At 40.3% G+C, this 22,057-nt stretch overlaps 1 protein-coding gene across 1 annotated transcript in view; it reads right to left on the bottom strand.

Annotated features, from left to right (window-relative positions):
• sorcs3a (sortilin related VPS10 domain containing receptor 3a) overlaps positions 1-22,057 on the bottom strand; it is a 216,761-nt gene that overhangs the window by 97,515 nt on the left and 97,189 nt on the right. The window contains exon 3 of the mRNA XM_088006703.1: positions 7,287-7,386. Coding sequence (XP_087862829.1) covers positions 7,287-7,386 — 100 coding nt within the window. The remainder of the gene's footprint in view (positions 1-7,286; positions 7,387-22,057) is intronic.

Here is a 22,057-nt window from a genome sequence, read left to right as displayed (position 1 = left end):
TCCTCTGTGGAGCCTTCTGTGCTTTCAGAGGTCAAAACTCATCATCATATCTGTCCAAAACAACAAGGAGGGAAAAATAAAAAGGAAACGACGACACACAGGTGGAAGCCTCCTTCAGAAACCTTCCTCTGCTCCAGCTGCAGCCGAGAGGAGCTGCTTCTAATGAGTGATTTAGCAGGCATGACTGAACCTAAACACACAATAACTTACTGTCTTTATCAGTTTGCACCACACAATGTCATTTGTTAGCATTTCCTCTTCCAGTACAATTCTAATTCCAGCTTCAGCAGCTCAGCGGGGGGTTAGAAGCCGTAATTTCATGCTTGAACTGTTTCTGCGGGAGCCGTCACGGTTCCAACAGAATTCAATAAGGAGAGGAACTTTTACCGCATATATCTTTCAGCTAATAACATTTAGTCTTTCTGGAAGCAGATTAAATGCTCACTGGAATTTTGCCTTGAATTACAGGAAGCTCCTCAAAGTAGCCGTAATCACCGTATTTTATTCAGCAGCGCCGTAGTGAAGCTGATGCATTATCTTGAATGAGGGGCTCTATTAGTTTGCTTTCTTTGTTTTACAGCGTGAGCTAAAAGGCAGGAGGGGATTTACATCAGTTCACATGAAAAAGGAACATTTATGTTTCTACGTGTTGACAGATTTCATGAGGTTGCAGCTGAATCAGGACGTTTGGTGGCTGACCGACACAAAGCAGAGCATGACTATGAAAATCATATTTTTAATGGTGGAACGATTAAATGTTTTAATTGAGTTAATTGCAGATTCTCTAATTAAACACCATAAATTGAATTTTAAACAAAAATCAATATTTTTAATTATATTCCCTTTTGCTAATAAATTCTTGAATAGACAAATGAGCTCAACAACAAAGACACTTGATGTTTTTAATCTGAGATTTAACAATCAGATTGGAGCCAAATGTGGTTCCACTCCTTCAGCCTTCATCCGGTTCAGGAAGCCCTGATCATTCATGGAGCTTCTTTGGAAACGTGGACGCTGACGTTTAGAAAAAAGGCCATCTTTGTCACTTTTTGACTTTTAAAATAAAACTCCACCTTGTCTTTGCTCTGGATGAGTTCAGTCACATCGATTCTGTTCTCCATTTACCAGTAGCTGTTCACACTAGGCTGTTCCTTTGTGGTTTGGTGTCTGCAGCTGTTTGTTTTTCCAGTTACGGCCTCAAACGGGTTTAATCCACCAACATGCAGCCCAGAATCCTCAGTGGGTTTCTGCATATTAACAGTTATTGTCCACATGTGTTGCCCAATAGCCAGCGCCTGTCCTGCAGGCTGGAGCTGCTCTGCTCCTCAAACCTCCACCAACCATGCATGTTGCATGAGCGCGCGGTGGACCAGCGGGCAGCGCTGGGGTCCAAATAGCTGTGTTTTCTCTCGTCAATTCCAGTGGAATTGGAAGAACAGCAGCACATTTGTCACTGACAGAAAAGCCAGCCCTCCTTCCAGAGCTGTAAGCAGGAACTCTCCCTGGTGGTGATTTAGATAAATTGTTTTTCATTAAGCACCAATAAACAGGCAGCACTTTCTCAATCTGGCTTTCTCATTGGCGTGGGCTCGCCGATCTTTCCATTCATTACCTGTCACAGCGCAGCGCCAATGCTGCTGATATCTGCGAGCCTCTCTGGAGCTTATCAGATGTAATTTCCAGCTTTTAAGCTGTAATCATATTCGATAATGTGGCTGTAAGAGGCTCACTTTGAGAACCAACCATCAGAAGTTAATGGTGAAAAGAAAAAAAAGGCATTTAAATGTGTGCATGTAATCTAAAAAGATTGTATTAAAATGAACTGCTGCTCTGTGCTGAAGCCTTGAACTGGAAGTCTTCGTCCTGCTCCCTAACCTCCATCTGCTGAGCTTTCATCTCCAGCTTTCGCTTCAGTCTTTGAGCTCTAAATGGTTTTCTGTTTCATCACACGGAGCAGCTGCTGGACAATATTCTTACATTTGCATTACTCATTTAGCAACAAGTGTGAAAACATTATTTTCCAAATTCACACCTCATGTTTGTTAAAAATTGTCTGTCACCTCTGTGATTATAAGCCTGTTTTCAAAGCTGCAAACACAAACTTGACTGCATTTTTCCAGGTTTTAATGTGACAGAAAAGCATCTCAGTAAGAAAAGAAGGAAACGACTCCATTTCAAAATGTCAGAGTCTAAGACGTGTGATGTACATTTGTATTCAGCTCCCACTGGCCAGTACTTTACATAAATACTGGTCTTTCTTCTGACTTTAAGTTTCTGTGAGCATGATGCTGCCACCACCATGCTTTATTATGGGCAAAGTGGATTCAAGGTGATGCGAAAAAATGGTTTAAATCCACACAATGCTCTGCTAGTAGGCCAAGAAGTTGACTTTTGGTTTTGTCTGAGCAGTTATCACTCCTTCCCAATTAGACTGAGGTCTGGAATCTAATGTTAGTGTAGCTGGACAAAGGAAGAGTCCAGGAATCTTGCATAATATCAGACAGCAGCAGGTTCATTAATGGGGTCTCCAGCCACTTTTCCAAAATAGCCAGATCAGTGGAGTACACAACTAAACGCGTAACGTAGCAGATCCTCCCACCATTGAGCTTGTAGAGAAAATAACATCAGATTCCACTTGGTAACTTTCCAACTACAAGTTATGCCAAAGTCAGGGTTGCTAGGCAAGCTCCAATATTCCCAGTAGGATTTTCAACTTCAACAGGTGATGCTTTCATGACAACTGGTCACACTGGGTTTGTTTTTAGGAGTATTAGCATAAGTGGAAACATCACATTTCAGATTTATCGTTCTAATATTGACCTTAATGTGAAAAGTATGCATGGAACTGATCAAGTGGTCGATCAGGTTGGGTTAAACATTAAGGCCAGAATGTATCGTCATGCCCCTTTTTAACACCTGAGAAACTAAGAAAATGAATAAAAGCTTGAGTATATTATTGCAAGGTACTGTAATGGCAGGGCCTTTCCCTTTCCTGCTTAAGTAAACAATAATTATTCATCCCCAAACTCACAGTGACCAATGGCATCATCAAAGTCTGATTAAGATTTCCCTCACAGCCTCCACTCAGCCTTAACGAGGGAGCGGGCCGAGTGAGGAGGGTAACAATACGGAATCGATAAAGGTTGCTGGGGATAACCTTTGTGTTTTATCAGCCTGGTGTCGAGCTGTGCATAAGCTGCAGCGCCGAGATAGAAGCGGATAGTTGTCAGATGGCAAGTTAAGTGGAGGTATGGATCAGAGACGGAGGGAAAGAGACACCCTGCAGCAAATGAATCACGGCGGATCAATCGAGCTTAGGCTGTCTTCCACGGGAGCTTTGGAAACACAGTTGTCTTCACAGTATGCTCATTAGGCACGGATCAGGCCTTAATCACCCACATTTAGCTATCATGTTTTCACTGCCGTTCTTCCTCCGTGGCATCTTAACTGTGCATGTCTTTAATTTTTTTAAAGCCCCGTTGAGCAGCCGTTCAATTAACTGCAGAGAGAGCATGAAGAAAAGACGACACGATGCAGCTGAAGAGTTCACCGCTGAGGCCTTCTGCTAAATGTCGTCACTATCGCTCAAATCTTTACCGCATCTCTGGGGATTGTAACAGCGGCAACGTAAGTGAGGCCAAAATATTTCAATATAAGTGCATATACAGCTGGGGTGGGAGCAGAGGACGATTATAGGTTTCAGTGAGTGATTAGCTACAGACGCTCTTTTTATAGAACAGGCCGATGCTAAAGAAGGCCCCTCAAACGAGGAGCCAACAAAGGGCTGCAGCCAGCAATGGGCAACTTTCATCCATCTCCAGGATGGTAAATCGAAATAATTAGGCCTGAGATAAAGCACAGAGAGGCAATGAAGAGCCAGAGGACAACCATCATCAGCATTACTACAGGTTCCTGGCTGCCATGACTCACTAACAGCAGCAGACAGGAAGTAAAAATAGTTCTCCTGGAAACTATGGCGGAAATGATGGGATTTCATTTGTTAATTTTCCCTCTTGAGTCGTGGATAAACTTTATCTCATGCCATATAAGCCGTCTGAAGGGCTGCGCGTCACATCTCCTGCAGAGAGAACCTGGGGGAGCGCGTTCCTGCCACGGCCTTCATGTGGAATTACATTTTCTCTGCATGAAAATGCAGGAGTGAGTGAGTCACGAAGAGTAATCAGTGCCGGCTGTGATCTGTCCCTCGCCACGATGCGTCTCTGCTCTTCACAGGATCCCATTAACTCCGACAACATGCAAACACAGTCAGGGTCAACACCTTGGATCGGCCTTGGAGGAGTGATGCTGATGAACCCGAGGACCCAAACCACTTCTAACAAGTCAACAAGCCAACGAGTCACGCCTTCTTCTCTATTAGTCTGCTGGCACCGCGCAGCTTCAGCTTCATCCAACCCGTTTCTGAGCAGGAAGGCCAGCCTCTACCAAGTCATGAGTTTATTTTACATATTTTGTCACCTAACAACCACAAACCAGTGCATTTTATCTGGATTCCCACGCAAGGAAACTGACAGCTCTGTAAATGTTTTCCACATGAAAATCTGAAATCTGCATTCATTTTCTGCCCATCTGAATCGTAGAATCATTCTTCATTCACACAGCATCTACTGATGCCAGATTCCTACTTTTGTGCTGAAATCCAGTTTTTGTCTGTGTGGCTGTTTATGCTACTGATCGGTAATGTGACAGTTGACGCCGTCGATGGATCGAGTTTAAAGCTGTTCAACAATGGGAGTCAACAGTCACAAAATGATAACACCACAGAGGAAGCTAATGAAAAGACACACAAACAGCAGCAGAGCATTGTCTGCAACTTCTCCAGATTGGTCCGTCTGGAGCCAGGAGTGATGGGATCCAACTGTTAAAATGATCAGTTGTGTTACAGACATCAATAACTGCAGCATCAGTGCTTTTAATACATGTTGGATTTTTGCTTTTCACTGAATAAATGCACTTAAAATATTTTGGTGCAATATGCAGATGAATTTATTATTACACAGTCAAATAAATGAAGAAAACATTCCCTTTCCTTTTCTGCATCCATCCCATTTTTTCAGGGTTGGGTTTATATTTTTAAAACTATTATTTTCTTTTTGGATTAAATTGGATTGCACTCATGAGAAATTGATTTCCTACCTGCAGAGGAGTGCTAAGTGCTCTCATTTAAGGAGACAGTTGGGAGTTTTGAGAGATGAGCCAAGTGGCTCATTTTTGTAGAAAATGTTATCGTGTGAATTTTCCCACTTCATGCATCCAGTGGCTGGTTACCAGGTAGGACTGTGGGTTGATGGGAACAACGCAGTGAAAAAATCCACCATCAACAGTTTTTGGCTGAATATCACAAGGTCCAGTCTGTGACGTGTGGTTTGCTCATGGTGGCAGCATGTTGGAGCAGCTTGGGTTCTTCTGATTTTGCTCATTTTTGGTTGACATGTTGAATGTTTGGACAGTTATTCCCTCTGGTTTTGGATGCAACTGGAAAGGATATTTGCTGCTGAACGTTTGCTTTTGGACAGTTATGATGAGTAACCATGGCAACAAGGTACTGTCCTCACTACTGGGAGCTCAAAAAATACTTCAGAAGGGTTGAAAAGGAGGCTTGGTGGATGCAGACCAGGAGCAAAGAGAAGGAAGAAGTTCAAACCATCATAATGACCATATCCCCTACTCCAACATTTCTCTGCCCATATGACTAGAAAGAGATTTTAAAAGGAATGACAAAAGCAAAGGAGGTGGATTAGCAGTTTGCCAACAACTGATGGTGTCATCTGGGACATGTTACTGTGGAATATCATCTCTGCTGGCCAGATGTTGAGCTGTTGGCGGGTCATAACAGTCATGTGACTGTTTTACAGAAGCCGTCTTTAGTCAGAGGTCTGTTCAGGTTAGTTGCAAGACTGGCTGCTACTGGAGATCTTTTCTAGCCCCAGCCTCACCCACAAAGACTTTCTGAAGATACTTGACTGATGTGAGTTACAACATTTAATTTCCCTTTGGAATAAATAAAGTAGTTTTCAACTGAATCTGATTAAAAGTGATTTACTGCAGCCGGAGAAGCAGAGCACAAAGAAAGTGCAGGGATTTGTAATTCACAGCAACAATTTTGGGAGCATCAGTGTGGAAAACCTTCTGCTAAGAGCGAAGCTGTCTGCTGAAGTCTTCCATTTTTAACCATGCAGATTCAGAAGTATTTTGTTGTGTTTGTCATTAGACGAGCAGAAAACCGAGGCAGATGGTGGAAAGTGGAATGCAAACCATGTGCAGATCGATGAACAAAATTCAGAGAGTGTCAGAAGAAATGAAAAGTGATTGACAGAACTGGGAGGCAAATTAAAGGCATCGGCAGATGGTTGGCAGCTGGGAGAACTCGTGATTCCCCTTGTCTTATTTATTTCCAGGCTGAAATTGTTAAAATTCAGTTTCAGCAGGTTGATTCAAAAATAAAGGAAATAACTCACTTTTCTCCTCTGCAGAGTTTGCCAACTAATTTTGTTTTCTGACAGTTTTTCGTAACAGAAAGAACAAATGCAGCTGGCTGCAGATAAACTATTAACTAAAGACCATCTTCTGAACTGTCTGTTTCTGTATTTTATGCAGAAGCTCATATTGCTTTGCGGCTGAAAATAACTGACCCAGTGATGTATGGATCTCATTTCGACACCAGTCGTACCTGCAGCCACCTTTGCTTCAGTTGGAGTTGGCCGCAGCGCTGGCAGAGGTTTTACCACTGTGTGTAGCTCTGGCGCTCGTCCTTCCCCAACCTGTTGCTGAGCTTTGTTAGTCAGCTGAATGAAGTGTGAAGGGTAACTCCAAAGTATTTTTGGAAAATTCATCTATTGCTGATTTTTATTTTTTTTGTTTTTGTTTTTTTGTTGAACCTATCTAAACTCTTTGAGGTAAAATGCATGTTGAGAAACTGGAAATACCTCAACGAAATGCTACTAGACATGCTACTAGCTGCTGTTTCCAAAGCAAGCTTGAAGATCTCCAGTTCATCACAGAGCAACAGACACACACACAGGACAAACAACCATTCACACACTCACACCTACCAGCAACTTAATGAACCCAATTAACCTAAAAGTCATGTTTTCGACTGTCAGGTTAATTGGTCTCAGAGTGAACCCACACATGGTCAGAGACAACATGCAAAATCCATACAGAGATTTGAACCCAGGACCTTCTTGCTGCACAGCAACAGAGCTGAGCAGGAGTCAATGGATGGACATTTCTGTTTACAGGTTACAAAGATATAAGAAAATTCCCACCTTCCTTTTATTGGTTGGGCAAACGTAAAGGTAACTGAGGACGGCCTTGGACCCGATTTTGTCGTTCATTCTCTCGTATGTTGATCCGTAGTCTGTAGATCTGAACAGAACAAAGAGAAAAAACAATGAGAAGCAGAAAACTGTGAAAATAATCCAAGAAGCTGTGTGTCAAACAAACTGATGCTACTTTCTGTAATGTCACCATATTGATGAAAAAGAACAGAATATCACACCCAAAGGAAGAGAACAAACAGGATAAATGTTAGTTTGGTTGTGTACATGCAGCTTGTCAGGGGAGTAAATCCGTGGCAGTGAAATAAGAGAGGGTTAACCAATCATCCACAGCTCCCACTAAAATGAACCATTCAAACAGCTCTGGGGACCTGACACTGTAAATAATTAATTCTCTCCTGATGACTACTATGAAATAAAATATGACGAGTGCAAAAACATGTGGATGTTCCAGAACCCTCGGGTTTTAATAATTTAACAGTGGGAATGAGCCTGTTAGCCAGCCCAGTCCCTGGAAACTCCACATGAATCCATCATCGGTAACAACCAAATCTGCCTTCAAGTACCACATTTCAGCATCTGCAGACCTGCTCACAGGCTTGTCTTCCTCTGTGGGTGTCGTGCCCGGGGAATCTTCTCAGTGGGGACAGAAGCTGCCGCCCACCGCTGTGGCAAAACTCCTGTTTGGATTTGCAGACTGACTCACATTGCTATGCGGAAAGCTAAGATGATTCCTGTTTTTGTCAAACCCTGCTGTTTGTGCTCCTTCAGAGGGAAACAGGCTTTCAAAGAGGCCGTAACGAGGTGTCGCTCCTTCAGAGGGAACGATATCTGCAGTGATTACAAAGCACCGTAATGAGCCACACAGAGGCAGCATCATTTCCACATTACATTAAAGTGGGATGGGGAGTAACAATGTTAGGCTGGAGTGTGAGCTGAGAACTACACATTTTACATCTGATCCTCTGAGTGAAAACTTTCACTTATAAAGCTCTTGCAGAAAGTTTTGAGACAGACATGGATTTACAGGTGCTGAATCAAACCAATCAGTTTTACTTTCTCTGAGAAATTCTTCACCTGAGACTCTCAGATCTGTGCCAAGGCAACGCCTACCCAAACTACATCAGCAGCCGTCTGCTTGTTTCTGTGCACTTTCAAATAAAATGAACTAACAGAAAATGTAATTAATTGAATAAAAGATAACCTTGGTTTTCACTGGACAGCATCATAAATACCAAAACACACTATAATATATCTACATGATCAAAGTTATTCCAGAACCTCTATCTTTTATTTCTGAGGATAGCGAAAAGAAAGTAAACTGAGAATTTTATAATTAGCTAACTTACTTTTTGAACTGATTTTGGTTCTTTGACACATTTCAACAACCATCTGACAGAATATTTTATCTATGTTATATTTACTATGGAATCTCCACAACTATAAATCAAAAACTATACTAGCACATCAATGAATTTATTTTAAAAATGATTTATTTAAAAGCTATGCACCGTGTGCAGAGGCTGCTCGATGCAGTTGGTCAAGTTTTGTTGTCTCTATGACGCCTTTCACACATTTTCTTCTTACGCTGATGACTGTGCGGTGTGTCAGTTGGACCCCTTGTACTTCCAAAATTGTGTTCAATTACCAACCAGTTCATTTCAATCAAAACTTTTTAAAAATGTATCCATGCGTTTGTAATCAACCCAGTACGTGTTGGACAGCTTGAAATGCAGCAGCTCCATTTAACTGTCTGACATCCGTTTGCTACGACCCGTCTGGTTCATTTACTCCAGTACATCTGAAGCTCTCGGACTTTTAAAAAAATTAAAAACAAAACAAAAAAAGATTTAGGTCGAGATCTGAAGGTGAACATAATATTTACCTGGCTTTAAGCTAAAGGCCAATTTCCTCAAACAAAAATCCTTTTCACTTTATTTTGCACCATTTCTTTTGATTTAAGCTGGTATGCATCGCAATGTTTAGTTCAAACCAGAACAAAAATGAAGAATGATTTAATTTAATTTAATTTTTCTTTTAGTGTTGTTGGTGGAGGAGGAGGCCATTAAAACAACCTTTTGATGCCTCACTGATGCGATGCCATGGAAATGTTTTATTCCTTCGGCTGCTGATCTGTTCATTCCCCAGCATCCAGATGAGCAGGTGCTGCACACTCCTGCTAATGGCTTCCAACAAGCCATGTAGTATAAGGTTTTAACAAAACCACAGAGACTAAATAATCTGTAAAGAAGGAAAAAATGTGTGTATGTATCTGAATCCTAAAGAATACTTAAAAAAACATGATGTGGTGATTATTCTTTTGCTGTTCATTGGAAAACACCCCATTTATGTTTTATCTAAATTGTGTATGCAGATTTGCATGACTTCTCGATCGATGTCACCCAGCAGCTTCAGTTTGACAAACACAATTAAACGCTGCACAATTAAATTAAGATTAACTGAAAGTCTTTGATTCAGGCTCAGAGTGTTTTTCCAGCCAAATTCAGCCTGACCTTGTCCCTCTAATCACATCAAGTCTTCAGGGACTGACGGGTTCAATTTGACCTGAGCTCTGCTCTCAAGCATTCGTCAAATGAACAGAGGATTATCCATATTTTGTTCTGCTCTGCCCTGCTTCTCTAAAGACTTAATAGCACGACTGCCTGGAAAAAAACAGGCTTATAAGATAAAAATAGAAATAATGGAATGATTTCTTTGTCTGGTTTCTCTTTGGAGGTTCCTAACATAAATACATGTTTGCTTTGGTAATTTCTAAACACTAATCTTTCTTAAGTAGCCATAGTTATTGCTTATATATGTTAAAGTATGTGATGGTGTGAAAAATTGTTTCATTTTCCTACAGTGCTTTCTACTGAAGCACTGCATTGGAAAGACATAATCCACTTCGTCCACGGTGGGCATATTGGACAAAAAGCCCGTATTTAACTCTTAGACGTTGCAGTTTCAAAAGTTAAAGTAAGAACAATAATGGCTGCTTATGCTAACTGAAACCATGTGGACAAAGATTTCCAGACCTTCTAACAGAAGCCTGGTCCCACTTTTTGGAACAAATCTGAGATGAAAAAAGCCTCTCAGACAATAACGTTTCATTTATTGTATCAGCAAACTTCCTTTCCACCACAACAGAGGACACACTGTAGATTAATAAGTATTGGTGATACTATGGCTTGTGTACTTTTTTTTTTTTTTGCCTGGTGGTACATAAAGATCAGCTTGACAGCAGGAGTGAGAAGAAGTAGTTCTTTCATTTAGCAAAGAAATTACATACATTTTCATTTAGCAATAATTTATGTAAGAACAAAAACACCAAATATGAAGAGATTGTAGGAATTGACATTATGATTTGAGTGTTTACCATTAACCATTAACAAATCATCATTCACAACTTCTTCTGTTCGCTGACTGGCCCAGTTGAAATTCAACTAGAGAAATCAAGCTCAATAAGAGAAATACCAGACGGAGCATTCAAGGGAAATGAGAATTGAGCAGAATTGCTAAAGAAGGCAACAGCCAGGCTACAAAGTTCACAACTTTCATGCAAATTTTAACCATCTGAAGCCTTTTCTTATTTCAGCCTTTTCGCGTAGCGGCTTTTTTTTTTTTGCCTGCTATTAATTGATGTTTCGTCAAATATTGGTCTATAACATTTTAACATTTTCAAATTCACTAGATACAAAGCTCAACATGAAGGAATTACATAACTGGGTTTATGTCTGGGTGTAATTTGGATTGATGTAATGACACATTTTCCAACATGGTAGTTTATGTTTTATACTTTTAACATGAAACGTTGTGACATTTTTAACGTCATTTAAACATAAAATAGAATTATTTTTATTTAAATTACTCATTACTTTGTTTGTCATCTTCCTGGATTGGAGCATGATGTGTTGCTTTCCATGACCTTCTAAGCCTACTTCATGTTGCCAGACAGGTTCTTTTGGGTTGGCAGTAATCTGGGTTAGGGTTAAGTTCCCAATTGGTTTTCATGGGTGTCTTGATAAATTATAAGTTGAAAACTGACCTTAGAATAATTAAAATTGGTAAGAGGGCTGATATTTTATGCAATGTGGTTAGCAGAAAGGTTTTTTAATGTGTGGGAAACAATTGTGTTTGTGCCTGTATGTCCCTGAGAGGACAGGAAGATGCTCCCTCACATAATTAACACGTGATTGCCACATTTATGCACGCTGCGTTTGTCAGTGGGGGGTTGTCATCGACACGTGTTCCAGTGGTCGTTTCCCCAGGAGTCGGTTTCCTCAGACGCCTTTTCACTCTGAGCTCCTTCCACTCTTCATAAAGAATGAAAGTCCCAGAGACGCATCTTAATAAAACTTCAGCATGAATGAGAGTTTTTCTTTTAAAGCATTTTCTGTTCAACACCAAAGCACTCTGAGCAAAGACGGACCCGCTTCCATTTCTGATGAGACAAGCAGTTTTTTGCTGAAAAAACGTCTGTTTTGGGCTCGTTGTAAAAGATAGGAGCTCAAAATAATTTGGTGACAATCAGTAAAAGAGATTAAGGCAAATCTGACTCAGTGTGTAACATCCGCCTCGCTTTAATGCAGAACTCATACTCGGTCTGTGAGCATCAAGCCGACACTTATACCCAAGTGGGACAATAATCGATTAGAAAAGACGCGAAGGATGCTTCTCTCAACCTCTTTTCAGGTCAGAAACGCCATCTCCCAGCTTCCACAAAGGAGAGGTTTTCATTTGTTGCCATTTGTACCAATTTAAAAAGCCAAACAGAGATGCGACGTGGTGCACTGCAGTGTGTGAACATCAAATGATTGGAATAAAAGGCAGGCAGAAATTGCATTAGGGAATGTTTGTGAGGTTTTGCCAGATGGCTGCCAATAAAGCAGAACAATTCAGAGCTGTTGTACAACACGGTTGACCATGCTCTGGGGAGACAGAGGAAAAAAAGCCATCTACTTCAAAGACTAAAAACTCCAACTAAATCATTTCACTTTCTCAAAAATCGTACAAACAAAGCACATCACCCCGAAGCAGACAGAAGCTAAACAGAGTGTATAGCAAGGGAGAAGAGAGGCTGCATATCCATGCTCATCATTGAAAAGGGAGCATACAAAAGACCTCATCAACATTCATCAAAGGTGTAAAGATGAAAGCATCGTCAGGTGGTTGTCAGAGTCAAGGCCAAGCAGAAACAACTCAGTGGTTTGTCCTCAGAAAAAGAGTCAAACAGAGAGAAAGGAAATGAGTTCTTACCTAACAACCCTGCAGCAGAACCGAGCCCGAAGTGCAGGAACTCACTGATGTACCAAAAACATAACCCTGATCTGATCCGGTGAACCGAAGAGTCATGTGGTGGAACGGGGTCAGAGATAGAGCTGCACACTGGGCTGCAGATGTTTCTAAATTGTCTCATTGTTTTTGTTCTGGGGGGAAACTCTGAGGACATGACAAGGCAATCCAGAAACAAGTCTTCCAGACAAACCCACTCCTGGATTCAGTTCAGGGATCTTTCAGTAACAGACAGAGCTGCCACCACAGCTCCACTGAGTTAAATGCTGTAGCAAGTCATTGTTTTCAAAGACTTGATAAAAAGTAGGAATAAGAAACAACTGAATTTATAAAAAACTATAAACTTCCAAGCACCATGAAATAAGTGCAGCCAACTGCTTCCGTTTTGATAGAACCAGATAAATGTGAAAAGCCATGAGGTTTAATTGTTTAAAAAGAATGAGTCTAAGCAGTGAGAGGGCCAAAGGAACATGGATGAGATACAAGCAAAAAGACAGGAAAAGCAGCAAACCAGCTAACAGTGATCTTCCAACTGACTATGACTTACATCTACCAAACTACAGACTGGAGAGTGGTGTGGTGTGAAGCACAGAACATTGTTGCTGATGGGAGAAAACTACAAACTTCATGGGAACAAAGCAACCAGAACACCACATCTGGAACCAGAAGGAATGAATCTGGTTGAGTTGTTCCAGCAAAGGTCTGTTGGAGATTAAATTCCCATAACAGTTAGCTATATTTAGACCTCACTGGCCTTGGGATGGCTATACACGCCTTTATCATCTTTAGGTTGTCTAGTTGACTGGGACACACAAATCAACAAATGGAATAAATGAATGTAATCATACTGAGACTGTTGTTTTAAGAAAATAGTTCAATATATTAAAGCTCTTGTCATCAAACATGTAATAATTCATGTTTTCATGTCATGTTCATGTTCTCCTGTTTTCATTCAGCTCACCTTGCCTGATTCCCCCACTGCCTTCACCGAGGCTCTCTGCTCTCTAAGCTCCTCTCAGTCTCTGCCTCCTCACCAGATTATCAAAAGCCTAGTCCAAGTACTGCTGGTTTTCCAGTGTTCTTCCCTTGATGTCGTTTGTCTTCCTGTGTCTGATCATGTTCACATCTCTGGATTCGCCCTCTCTTGCCTACTCCATGATGGATTGCTCTCAGCCATCTGATAGCTGGACTTTGACCACCAATTTACGCTTTTATCAAGTTGCTAGATACATTTCAACACATCTCCATCTTTGGCAAAAGAGATTAGATTCATTTCTAGAACAGAGGTCAATGTTTCCAATATCTATACTTGTTTGACTCTGCTTCCATTCAGTTACGGTCGGGGGTTTCAGATCTTTACAATTGACTGATTAGTTTTTCTGCAACCAATAATAAAACATAGATCTCTGATTTGAATTGAAATCCTGAGTTAACACAACCTCCAATAAGTAAAACAGAGGATTTCATGGAACCTCCATCCCCAGATGCTCCACCTCCAAACCTTTTATGTCAGGACAACAGGACAATCCTACAGGACTGGACTATTTGTCCACAATTTTTTGCAGTCCACTGGTCCTTTATAAAATTAGAAGCATGTCTTTTTATTGACATGTTGAATGAATGAGTCTATCAGCCACCTCTATAATTTTAGCAATCAAAGCATGTCTAATTACAAGTTTCTAAATCAGAATTAAAGAATACATTCTGAGGACTTCAGTTTTTTAATCCTAAATCACTTAAATGACATCCAGAAAGCATCAACACTGGACTCTTAAATATTGCTGCTGATGCGTTTTGACTGTAGCTTCCCCAACACGTTTTGTCAAAGTTTTTACTGCTTCTAACAAATGAATGTTTGAGGATAAACTGTTCACTTGCTGCCTAATAGATCACACACCTGAACAGATGTGAAAATATGTTCAGTGTTACTTACTTCACCTGTCAGTGGTTTAAAGGACATGAGCTATTTTATGCCACTAAACACGCTATTGGATGTAAAGCAGCCAATCCAGGAGCACCGTTTATTTACCTTGGTGCTGATTGGCTGAACCCCTAAGAGCAGAAATAAGGAAGACCCAGGATGTTAGCCTCTGTGCTGGTGCCAAGTCTGTCTCCACTGTACATATTAAAGGATGTTATGTATATTTGGTGTTTGAACTATTAAAATAGTCAATTATAATCATTTTTAGCTGTTTAGATCCCTTGAATACCAGAGGTCTCCTGTCGATGAAACATACATTAAACAGCTTAAATACATTTGATTTCCTCTAAATCTCCCTAATTTATCTTCCAGTCTGGGTTTCATGGCATCATATTCATAATCCCAGCAGTTTGGTTGTGTTTTCACTTTTGCTTCAACTATTTTCTACTGCTGTATTGTTTGACTAAAAAAGGATCAAATCTTTGTTGCAATAAACTTCACTGCACCAGAAATCCTGTTTTATTAATCTTATAATAAATATTACTTTGAGTAAATCATTTATTTGAAAGCCTTAAGTGACTGTTGCATAAATAAGCAGCAGACTATACAAGTGTATCTCAATAAATTAGAATAATATATTAAAGTTTATTTCAGTAACTCAACACATTATAGATTAATTAAAACTCTGGAGTTTTTTTCTCTTATGATTTTCTGCTTCCAGTCGGATGAAAAGACACTTGAGGTTAGAAAATTATAATAAAGTAATCAAACATATTGTAATCATAAAATATAAGAGTAATAGACAATATAAAACCTGCTTAAAAGTTATTCTCAAAAGATAGTTTTATTCTGAAAAATGAGATGTACTTGTATTTTGATAAGAGGTTAGTGAGTTTCTAAAAACTGTGCAGTTTGTTTACTTCTACATTGAAACAAAGAATGTTTGTTTCAATGTAGAAGTATATAGTTTGAAATCTTTATATTTTTTCACCCAAATCTCAGCAGCTTTAAAGTCACCAAACAAGGCTAGACAGCTACACGAGGTGAAGATCAATGCTTACTGGGTCAGAAATGCCTAAGGTGTTGACTGAACTGTGTTTGTCCACGAGTTGGCCCTGCAGCGACTGGCGACCTGTCCTGAGCTTCTCTGCCATTTAGTCTGAGGCATGACAAGACGGGCTGCAGCCTCGCAGCTCAACAAGAGGAGGCAGGCACAGAAAAGAAATGCTTGGATGGGTCGCCTGGGGCAATTAGTCTGTTACTTCCAGGCCCATTCAACCATTGGATTATGGGTTGCTCTAACCCAAAACACTGCAGCAGGCACTCCAGACTGAGACTGGGCACAAACACTGTTGTCATACTTCACTGTTGCAAAATGTGAAGCTGTGTTTGACATGTTGGCCCCATTTAAAGCCATTTCAGTCACTTCTTACTGAGTAGAGTTTTCTCAAACTCCTCGAGGAGGGTGTTAAAGGTGACCATATAGGTTAGGATCGGTCTATCGGCTATACCAAACATGTTCATTTCATTTTTTTTTCTTAAATAATGATTTTAAGATTGATTTAGTCTGGTCAGTTTTGTCTATTTTGAGCTGCTTTCAGAAAGAGCTGTTTTAAGGTCTCTGATAATTTACATCCAAAAAGGTGCTGCTGGCCACGCCCACCCCCAGCCCCCCCTCCCCCCGACTCAACCTTTACACTCTGTGAAAATGGCTGCAAACAGATGCACTATTATACAACTATACATTGAAAAGCAGAAGTAAAGCCACCTGCACAACCAACAAGAACGCAGCAAGTTGTTTCTGGATGGAGAGTCAATAACACCTGTTATTTTCCCAGCAGCCATTGTACAACGCATACAGCGGTAAAACCAGCTGATGCTGGAGCTCTGTTCGGGCTGCTAGGTGACAGGCTGGACTACCCTTGGGTTGCCAGGTAACGGGTTGGTGGCTGGGGTTGCCAGATGAGAGGCAGTGCCTGATGAACTGATGTTACATTCCAGAGGTTTTTCGAAACGGTTCATTGTTAGACACAAAAAAACATCAACTTATTGCCAAAAAACGGCTCGGTGGTTTTTTAAATGCTTGGGCTGATTTTAGAAGCAGCTCTGACTCAAATGGAAGAACAAAAACATGCAGAATATGAAGTTTGCATAATACATCTCACTCAAAGAAAAAAGTGATACACAAAGTGCTAAATTATTTCATACCCATTCTTCGAACATCTTTCAGGCATCTATTAGTTTTAGAACATGAGGAACCAAGAATTCAGGTTTTTTGGGTTTTATGTGAGGTCAGGCTTGGCTAACAGACCTGAACATGGAACTGCCTGTGGTGTTCTGGAGTCCTCTCTGAATATTCTGCCTAAAAGACGTTCCTACTAAAGACTCCCACATGCTCAGCTGTGTTTCACTCTGCAGAGCTCCATGCATCCTCAACAAGGGCTCAATGTGGTCACACAAAGTTACTAATAAAGCTTTGCTGGTCCATCGCTGGATGAGGTTTCAACTGTGTGAAAAATGAAAAAGATGTCCCTCTGCCAGCATAAAAGATGAAAAACAAAATGCATAGCAACACACTAATGAAAATGTTGTAATAATATAAGTAACGAATAAAGCCTGTGGATGTACTTTTAATACTGACTGCTACCAGGAGCAACACATATCTCAACGAGGAGTCTCGTAATGTTCAAGCTGCCAAAGGGTTTATCTCTGGAAAATACACTCTGAGCTAGACTCACAATAAACCTTCATACACACTCACAGTCATGCTCAGAGGTGGCCTTGCGCGCACGCACACACACACACACACACACACACACACACACACACACACACACACACACACACACAAACCCTCCCATGTTTTCACCCAAGGCAACCGCTGCATTATCTTCTCTCTAATGTAAAATCCACTGAAGCATAATTGAAAACAACTTTAGAGAATTGCCACGTCGAGATAGGAGGATACTGAAGTTGCAGGTGTTTCTGTGAGAGAGCAAGAGGTTGTCAACATGCGAGAACGGGGAGCAATGAAGTGAAGGGGTGGGGGGCAATAAAAATAGCACCCTACATGACTGAACACTGTACACTAAAAACTAAAGCTGTCTTCCTTTTAATGTATTAAAAAATGGTGTGTCCGGCCAGGTGCACGCGTGCGCGGGTGTGTGTGTTTATGAACATCAATGTGTTTGTGTGCGAATGTGAAAGAAAAATATAAAAGTAAGCGATGTGTGAAACAAACACTGCAGCCTGCACTAAAACCCAAACTACTGCTGATACAGAACAATCAGACGATCCTGCAGCATGAAACAAAAAGCAGTTCACAGAACAAACAGGAGCTGGAGAGGAAAATAAAAACATCCAGCCACGCTGCAAACAGACTTCTAGGTTTTTCAGGATTTTATGATTGACCAACACAAGGTAGAGAATATTTTTTTAAGTGCGAGGAAAATGATGCATGGTTTAAATTGTGCATAAAAATCTGAAGGTTCACCCATAAATTTATCACTCCTGAGCTGTAATTTTGTCTTCTGAGAATCTCTACAGTCCCTATAGTAGCTCCAGCTCAGACAGATGAAATGAAAAGAGTCTTCAGTTTTCTAGTCCTCCCACAGAATCTCAGTGGGATTTAAGTTTGGACTTTGACTATCTACTTTATATACTTTGGATCAACATTATTAGACTTTTTAGACTCCTGTTCTTCCAACCCAGAAATGGACTTAGACCAGAGGATACGTGTCTAGCAACCCCAGTTTACAGACTTTAGATCATTAGATTATTTTTCTTCTTTTGCTCTTTCCTTTGGTTTATTTTCTTTGTATTTCCTTTTAATTCCTGTAAAGCACTTTGTATTGTCTTGGTTCTGAAAACGTGCTATATAAATAAAATTACTTTTAGGCTATTCTAACAAATGAATATGCTTTGATCTAAACCAGGGGTGCCCAAGTCCAGTCCTTGAGATCTTCCATCCTGCAGCCTGTAGATGCATCCTTCTCCCACACATCCTCTGTAGCTCTGGCTGCGTTTAGGGTTGTTGTCCCGCTGGAAAGCAAACTTCCACCTCCATCTCTGGTGATCTGCAGCCTTCAGCAGGTTTTCCACAACTTCCTTCCTCAACTCTGTAGAGCTTTTCTGTCCCTGCTGCAGAAAAGCTTCCCCGCAGGATGATACTGCCACCTTCATGTTTCACTATGGGAACGGTGTTCTCTGTGTGTTTAGTTTCCTGCTACACGTTTCATTTACATGTAGATGCTCAGATGAGTATTTGGTCTCGTCCGAGAAGATGACCTCCTTCCATCATGGTTTGTACCAAACAGAGAAAGTGACTTCTCATGGCTGTTCTTCTGAGACACACTCTTTAATCTAAAAGAAACGTTAAATGTTGTCATAATAAATAAAAACCTAGAACAATTTTCCTTCCACTTCATAAATCTTGAATCAGTGCATTCTGGCAAAATACAGTAAAGTTTATTGTTGACAAAATGTGAGAAGGATCAAGAGGCAGGAATACTTTGAGAAGCGTTGCATCTTTGCATGATTGATGAATGCAGCGCTGAGGGAAGATACCTTAAAGGAGCACGCAGACTGAGGCAGAAGTGCTGACATTCAAAGATCGCTCTTAGCAACAACATTTGTTGTCTCAATCTCCTCCTGCGTCTCCACTCAGCCTCCAACGTGGGCAGAAAATATCTGTTCCCTCACTCACCGTGCTGCAGAATGCATTCTCTGAAATGAATCTTTAACCAAAGTATAAAACTTTCAAAGTTCCTCCCAGATGTGTTGACTTTTTCATGAGGAGCAGTCGGGCCTTTTAGGTTACAGAGGATAGATCTACTGTTGACATCCAGCTTGTTTCGACGTCTAAACTCACGACTGATGTTTTCGTTTTTGGTTGTTTTGGGTTTTTTTCTGCCCACTGAGGTGAACCAACAGCAGAGCATCAAACATGTACAGTATGGGGTCTACGTCTCGGTGAGACGGCAGGATTCAGAGGAAGAAATCAGTTTTCATCAGACTGTGAAGAACAACCCGACTTCTGTTCATTATTCATAAGGGGGGTTGCAGGAAACAGCAGTTCAATGGCAAGATAATAACAGAGTATTGTTGGATGGAGTCGGCTTCTGTAGGTGCAGATCTGCGCTTCGACGTCTCCAGAGTGTTGTGAGTGATGATAACTGACAAGTCAGGGTCAGAGAGACGGGAACGTCCAAGAGCTGAAAAAAGACACGTTGGTGACAGTGTCTCTGAAGGTGGAAGATGAAAAATGTCCTAACTTCCTTCAAATTTAAAAAAAAAGTGTGACTTTGAAAATTGCAGGTAGCCTGCAGCTGTATTACTGCATGCTATATACTGCAGCATTGTCACAATATGTTCAGGGAAAATTAGTGTTTTCACAGCTGCCTTTACGTCGTCTGACTACTTTTCTAAACTGATGTCAGATAATGATGTGATTCTGTTGGATCAAGGAATCGTTCTGATTTATTGATCCTTATTGGTTTTGGAAACAGAGCAGTGTATGCCACCCACAATTAGAAATGGGACTGAAATAAATCTTTTAATTGAGTTAATTACAAGGTATGAAATAATTAATCGTATTTTAATTGATAAAACAAACATTTTCAATTCAAAAATCCTTTTTGCTGCTAAATCCTTGAATAAAGACATTTGTGCTGGAGAGTAAATGCGGCCTGTGGATGCTGACGTTAGCATTGGGGATGTCTGTGCTGCACTACATGTTTAGCATTGAGATGTTACTTTAGGTTTAAATAGCCATTGTGTTTTATTCTATCAGGATAAAACACAATAGTTTTTTTTCCCCCTTTGCCCCATGAGCTCATTTTCTGAAACAAAACTGAACCCCAGTGGGTCAAATCAAGTGGCTTTATTGACCATCCATGTCACTCATGCATCACATTTATGAACAAATCAGAAATGCATAAGTACAAAGCATAAAGCTTTACAAAATAATTAACTGTTAAACATTTTAACGAGTTAAAATCTATGTAATGAATTAATGAAAAGTTATGCATTAAGTCCCAGGCCTACCAATGATATGTGATCAATACTTAGTTTGCATCACTCTCTCAGTCTCACAATGTTGAATTAATTCAGAATTAGTTTTGTTCAACTTTTTTTATTATTACTTCTCTTTTCCAACGAGAAAAAAGTTGTAAACAAAAACATTTTATCATGTGGCCTTCTCTTTTCTATCCACACAGAATAACAATTTTCAACACTGCAAAAAGCCCCAACAGGGTAGATTATGTACGTTCCCCCACCCCCTTATTTACGGTTTATTAATTGTGTAAAATTTGTCCCAGTAATATTTATAACTACACAAGAAGAGAGATGTTCTGTTGTGACAGGAACGGACCTGAAAAAAGTGACGATGCCTCAGAGTTTGTAATTACAGAGGTAAGGATTTAAATATGCTGAGGGACTCAGAATAAACGACCTCGGTAATGACAGCCAAGATGATTTATGTAGTGACTCCCTGCAAAAGTGAACTAAATAATTCACACAAAATTAGTTTTCACTACGTTTTCTCTGGGTGCTTTCGGTGCGCTGCTGCTGCTTAAAAATTAATGGATGAAATGATTTCAAATTCAAATTTAAAATACTTTATTAATCCCAGAAGGAAATTAAATGTTGTTGTAAATATGATGCAATTTTCTTCAAATGGTTGTTGTAGCTGCTGATGGTTGTGGGCTGGAAGGATCTCCTGTAGCAGTCTGTCTTACAACAGCTCTGCAGACGCTTCTGTTTAGCTGTTTCTCTTCTAGAGTTACTACTACCAATAACTTTTTAGTTTTGTCTGATGTGGACAGTACTCCTGGATTGGTGGGGCTTTGAGAAGACAAAGCAGGTACACACCAAAAACCAGAAACTGTCAGTCGTGGCAGATGGCCATTCACACAGAGCCAGGTTCTGGTTCTGCTGCAAGTTTCTTCTAGGTAAAGGGGAGTTTTCCTCTCTGCTGTCGCTACATGCATGTTCAGTGTGAGTGATTGCTGCAAAGTCATTGACACAATGCCAGCAAAGGTCTTCTGTTGCCATGTGCTCGACCAGGAGGAGTGAATGCTGCAGTCGACTGATTCAATATGATGGGATCTTAGACAGAAACCTTTATGCCAGTTTGAATAATTAACTGACCTGGATGCAGTTTGATAACTAGGATCAATCAAAATAATAATTATGATTGGACTGAAGTGCCTTTTTTAATTCCTTACAGCATGTGTGGTGAATTGGCACTATATAAATAAACTGAATTAAATTACTACATTTCATGTGTAATTCCTTCACGATGCCAATTACATTTGTGTCCCAGTGGGATGGGCTTTTGCTGCCCTCACTTCATAGAGACGCTAAAGCTCAAAAAGAGTGAAGATAGAAAAAATGAATGGGCAGAAAACTGTGGATCATTTGCAACAGATTATGTTAATATAATATGCCAGTTACATGTTTTCCTATATTTTGCTGTTGCTTGGCTGAATATATGAAAAATACCTCGAATAACAAAGCTGATCAGGAAAAATAATGAGTTTGA

This window comes from Poecilia mexicana, unplaced genomic scaffold, assembly GCF_051168715.1.
Source record: "Poecilia mexicana isolate PSO_F unplaced genomic scaffold, ASM5116871v1 scaffold_1, whole genome shotgun sequence".
Classification (NCBI taxonomy): domain Eukaryota; kingdom Metazoa; phylum Chordata; class Actinopteri; order Cyprinodontiformes; family Poeciliidae; genus Poecilia; species Poecilia mexicana.
Note: the sequence above shows the minus strand (reverse complement) of the source record. Positions and strands in the feature narration are given on the sequence as shown.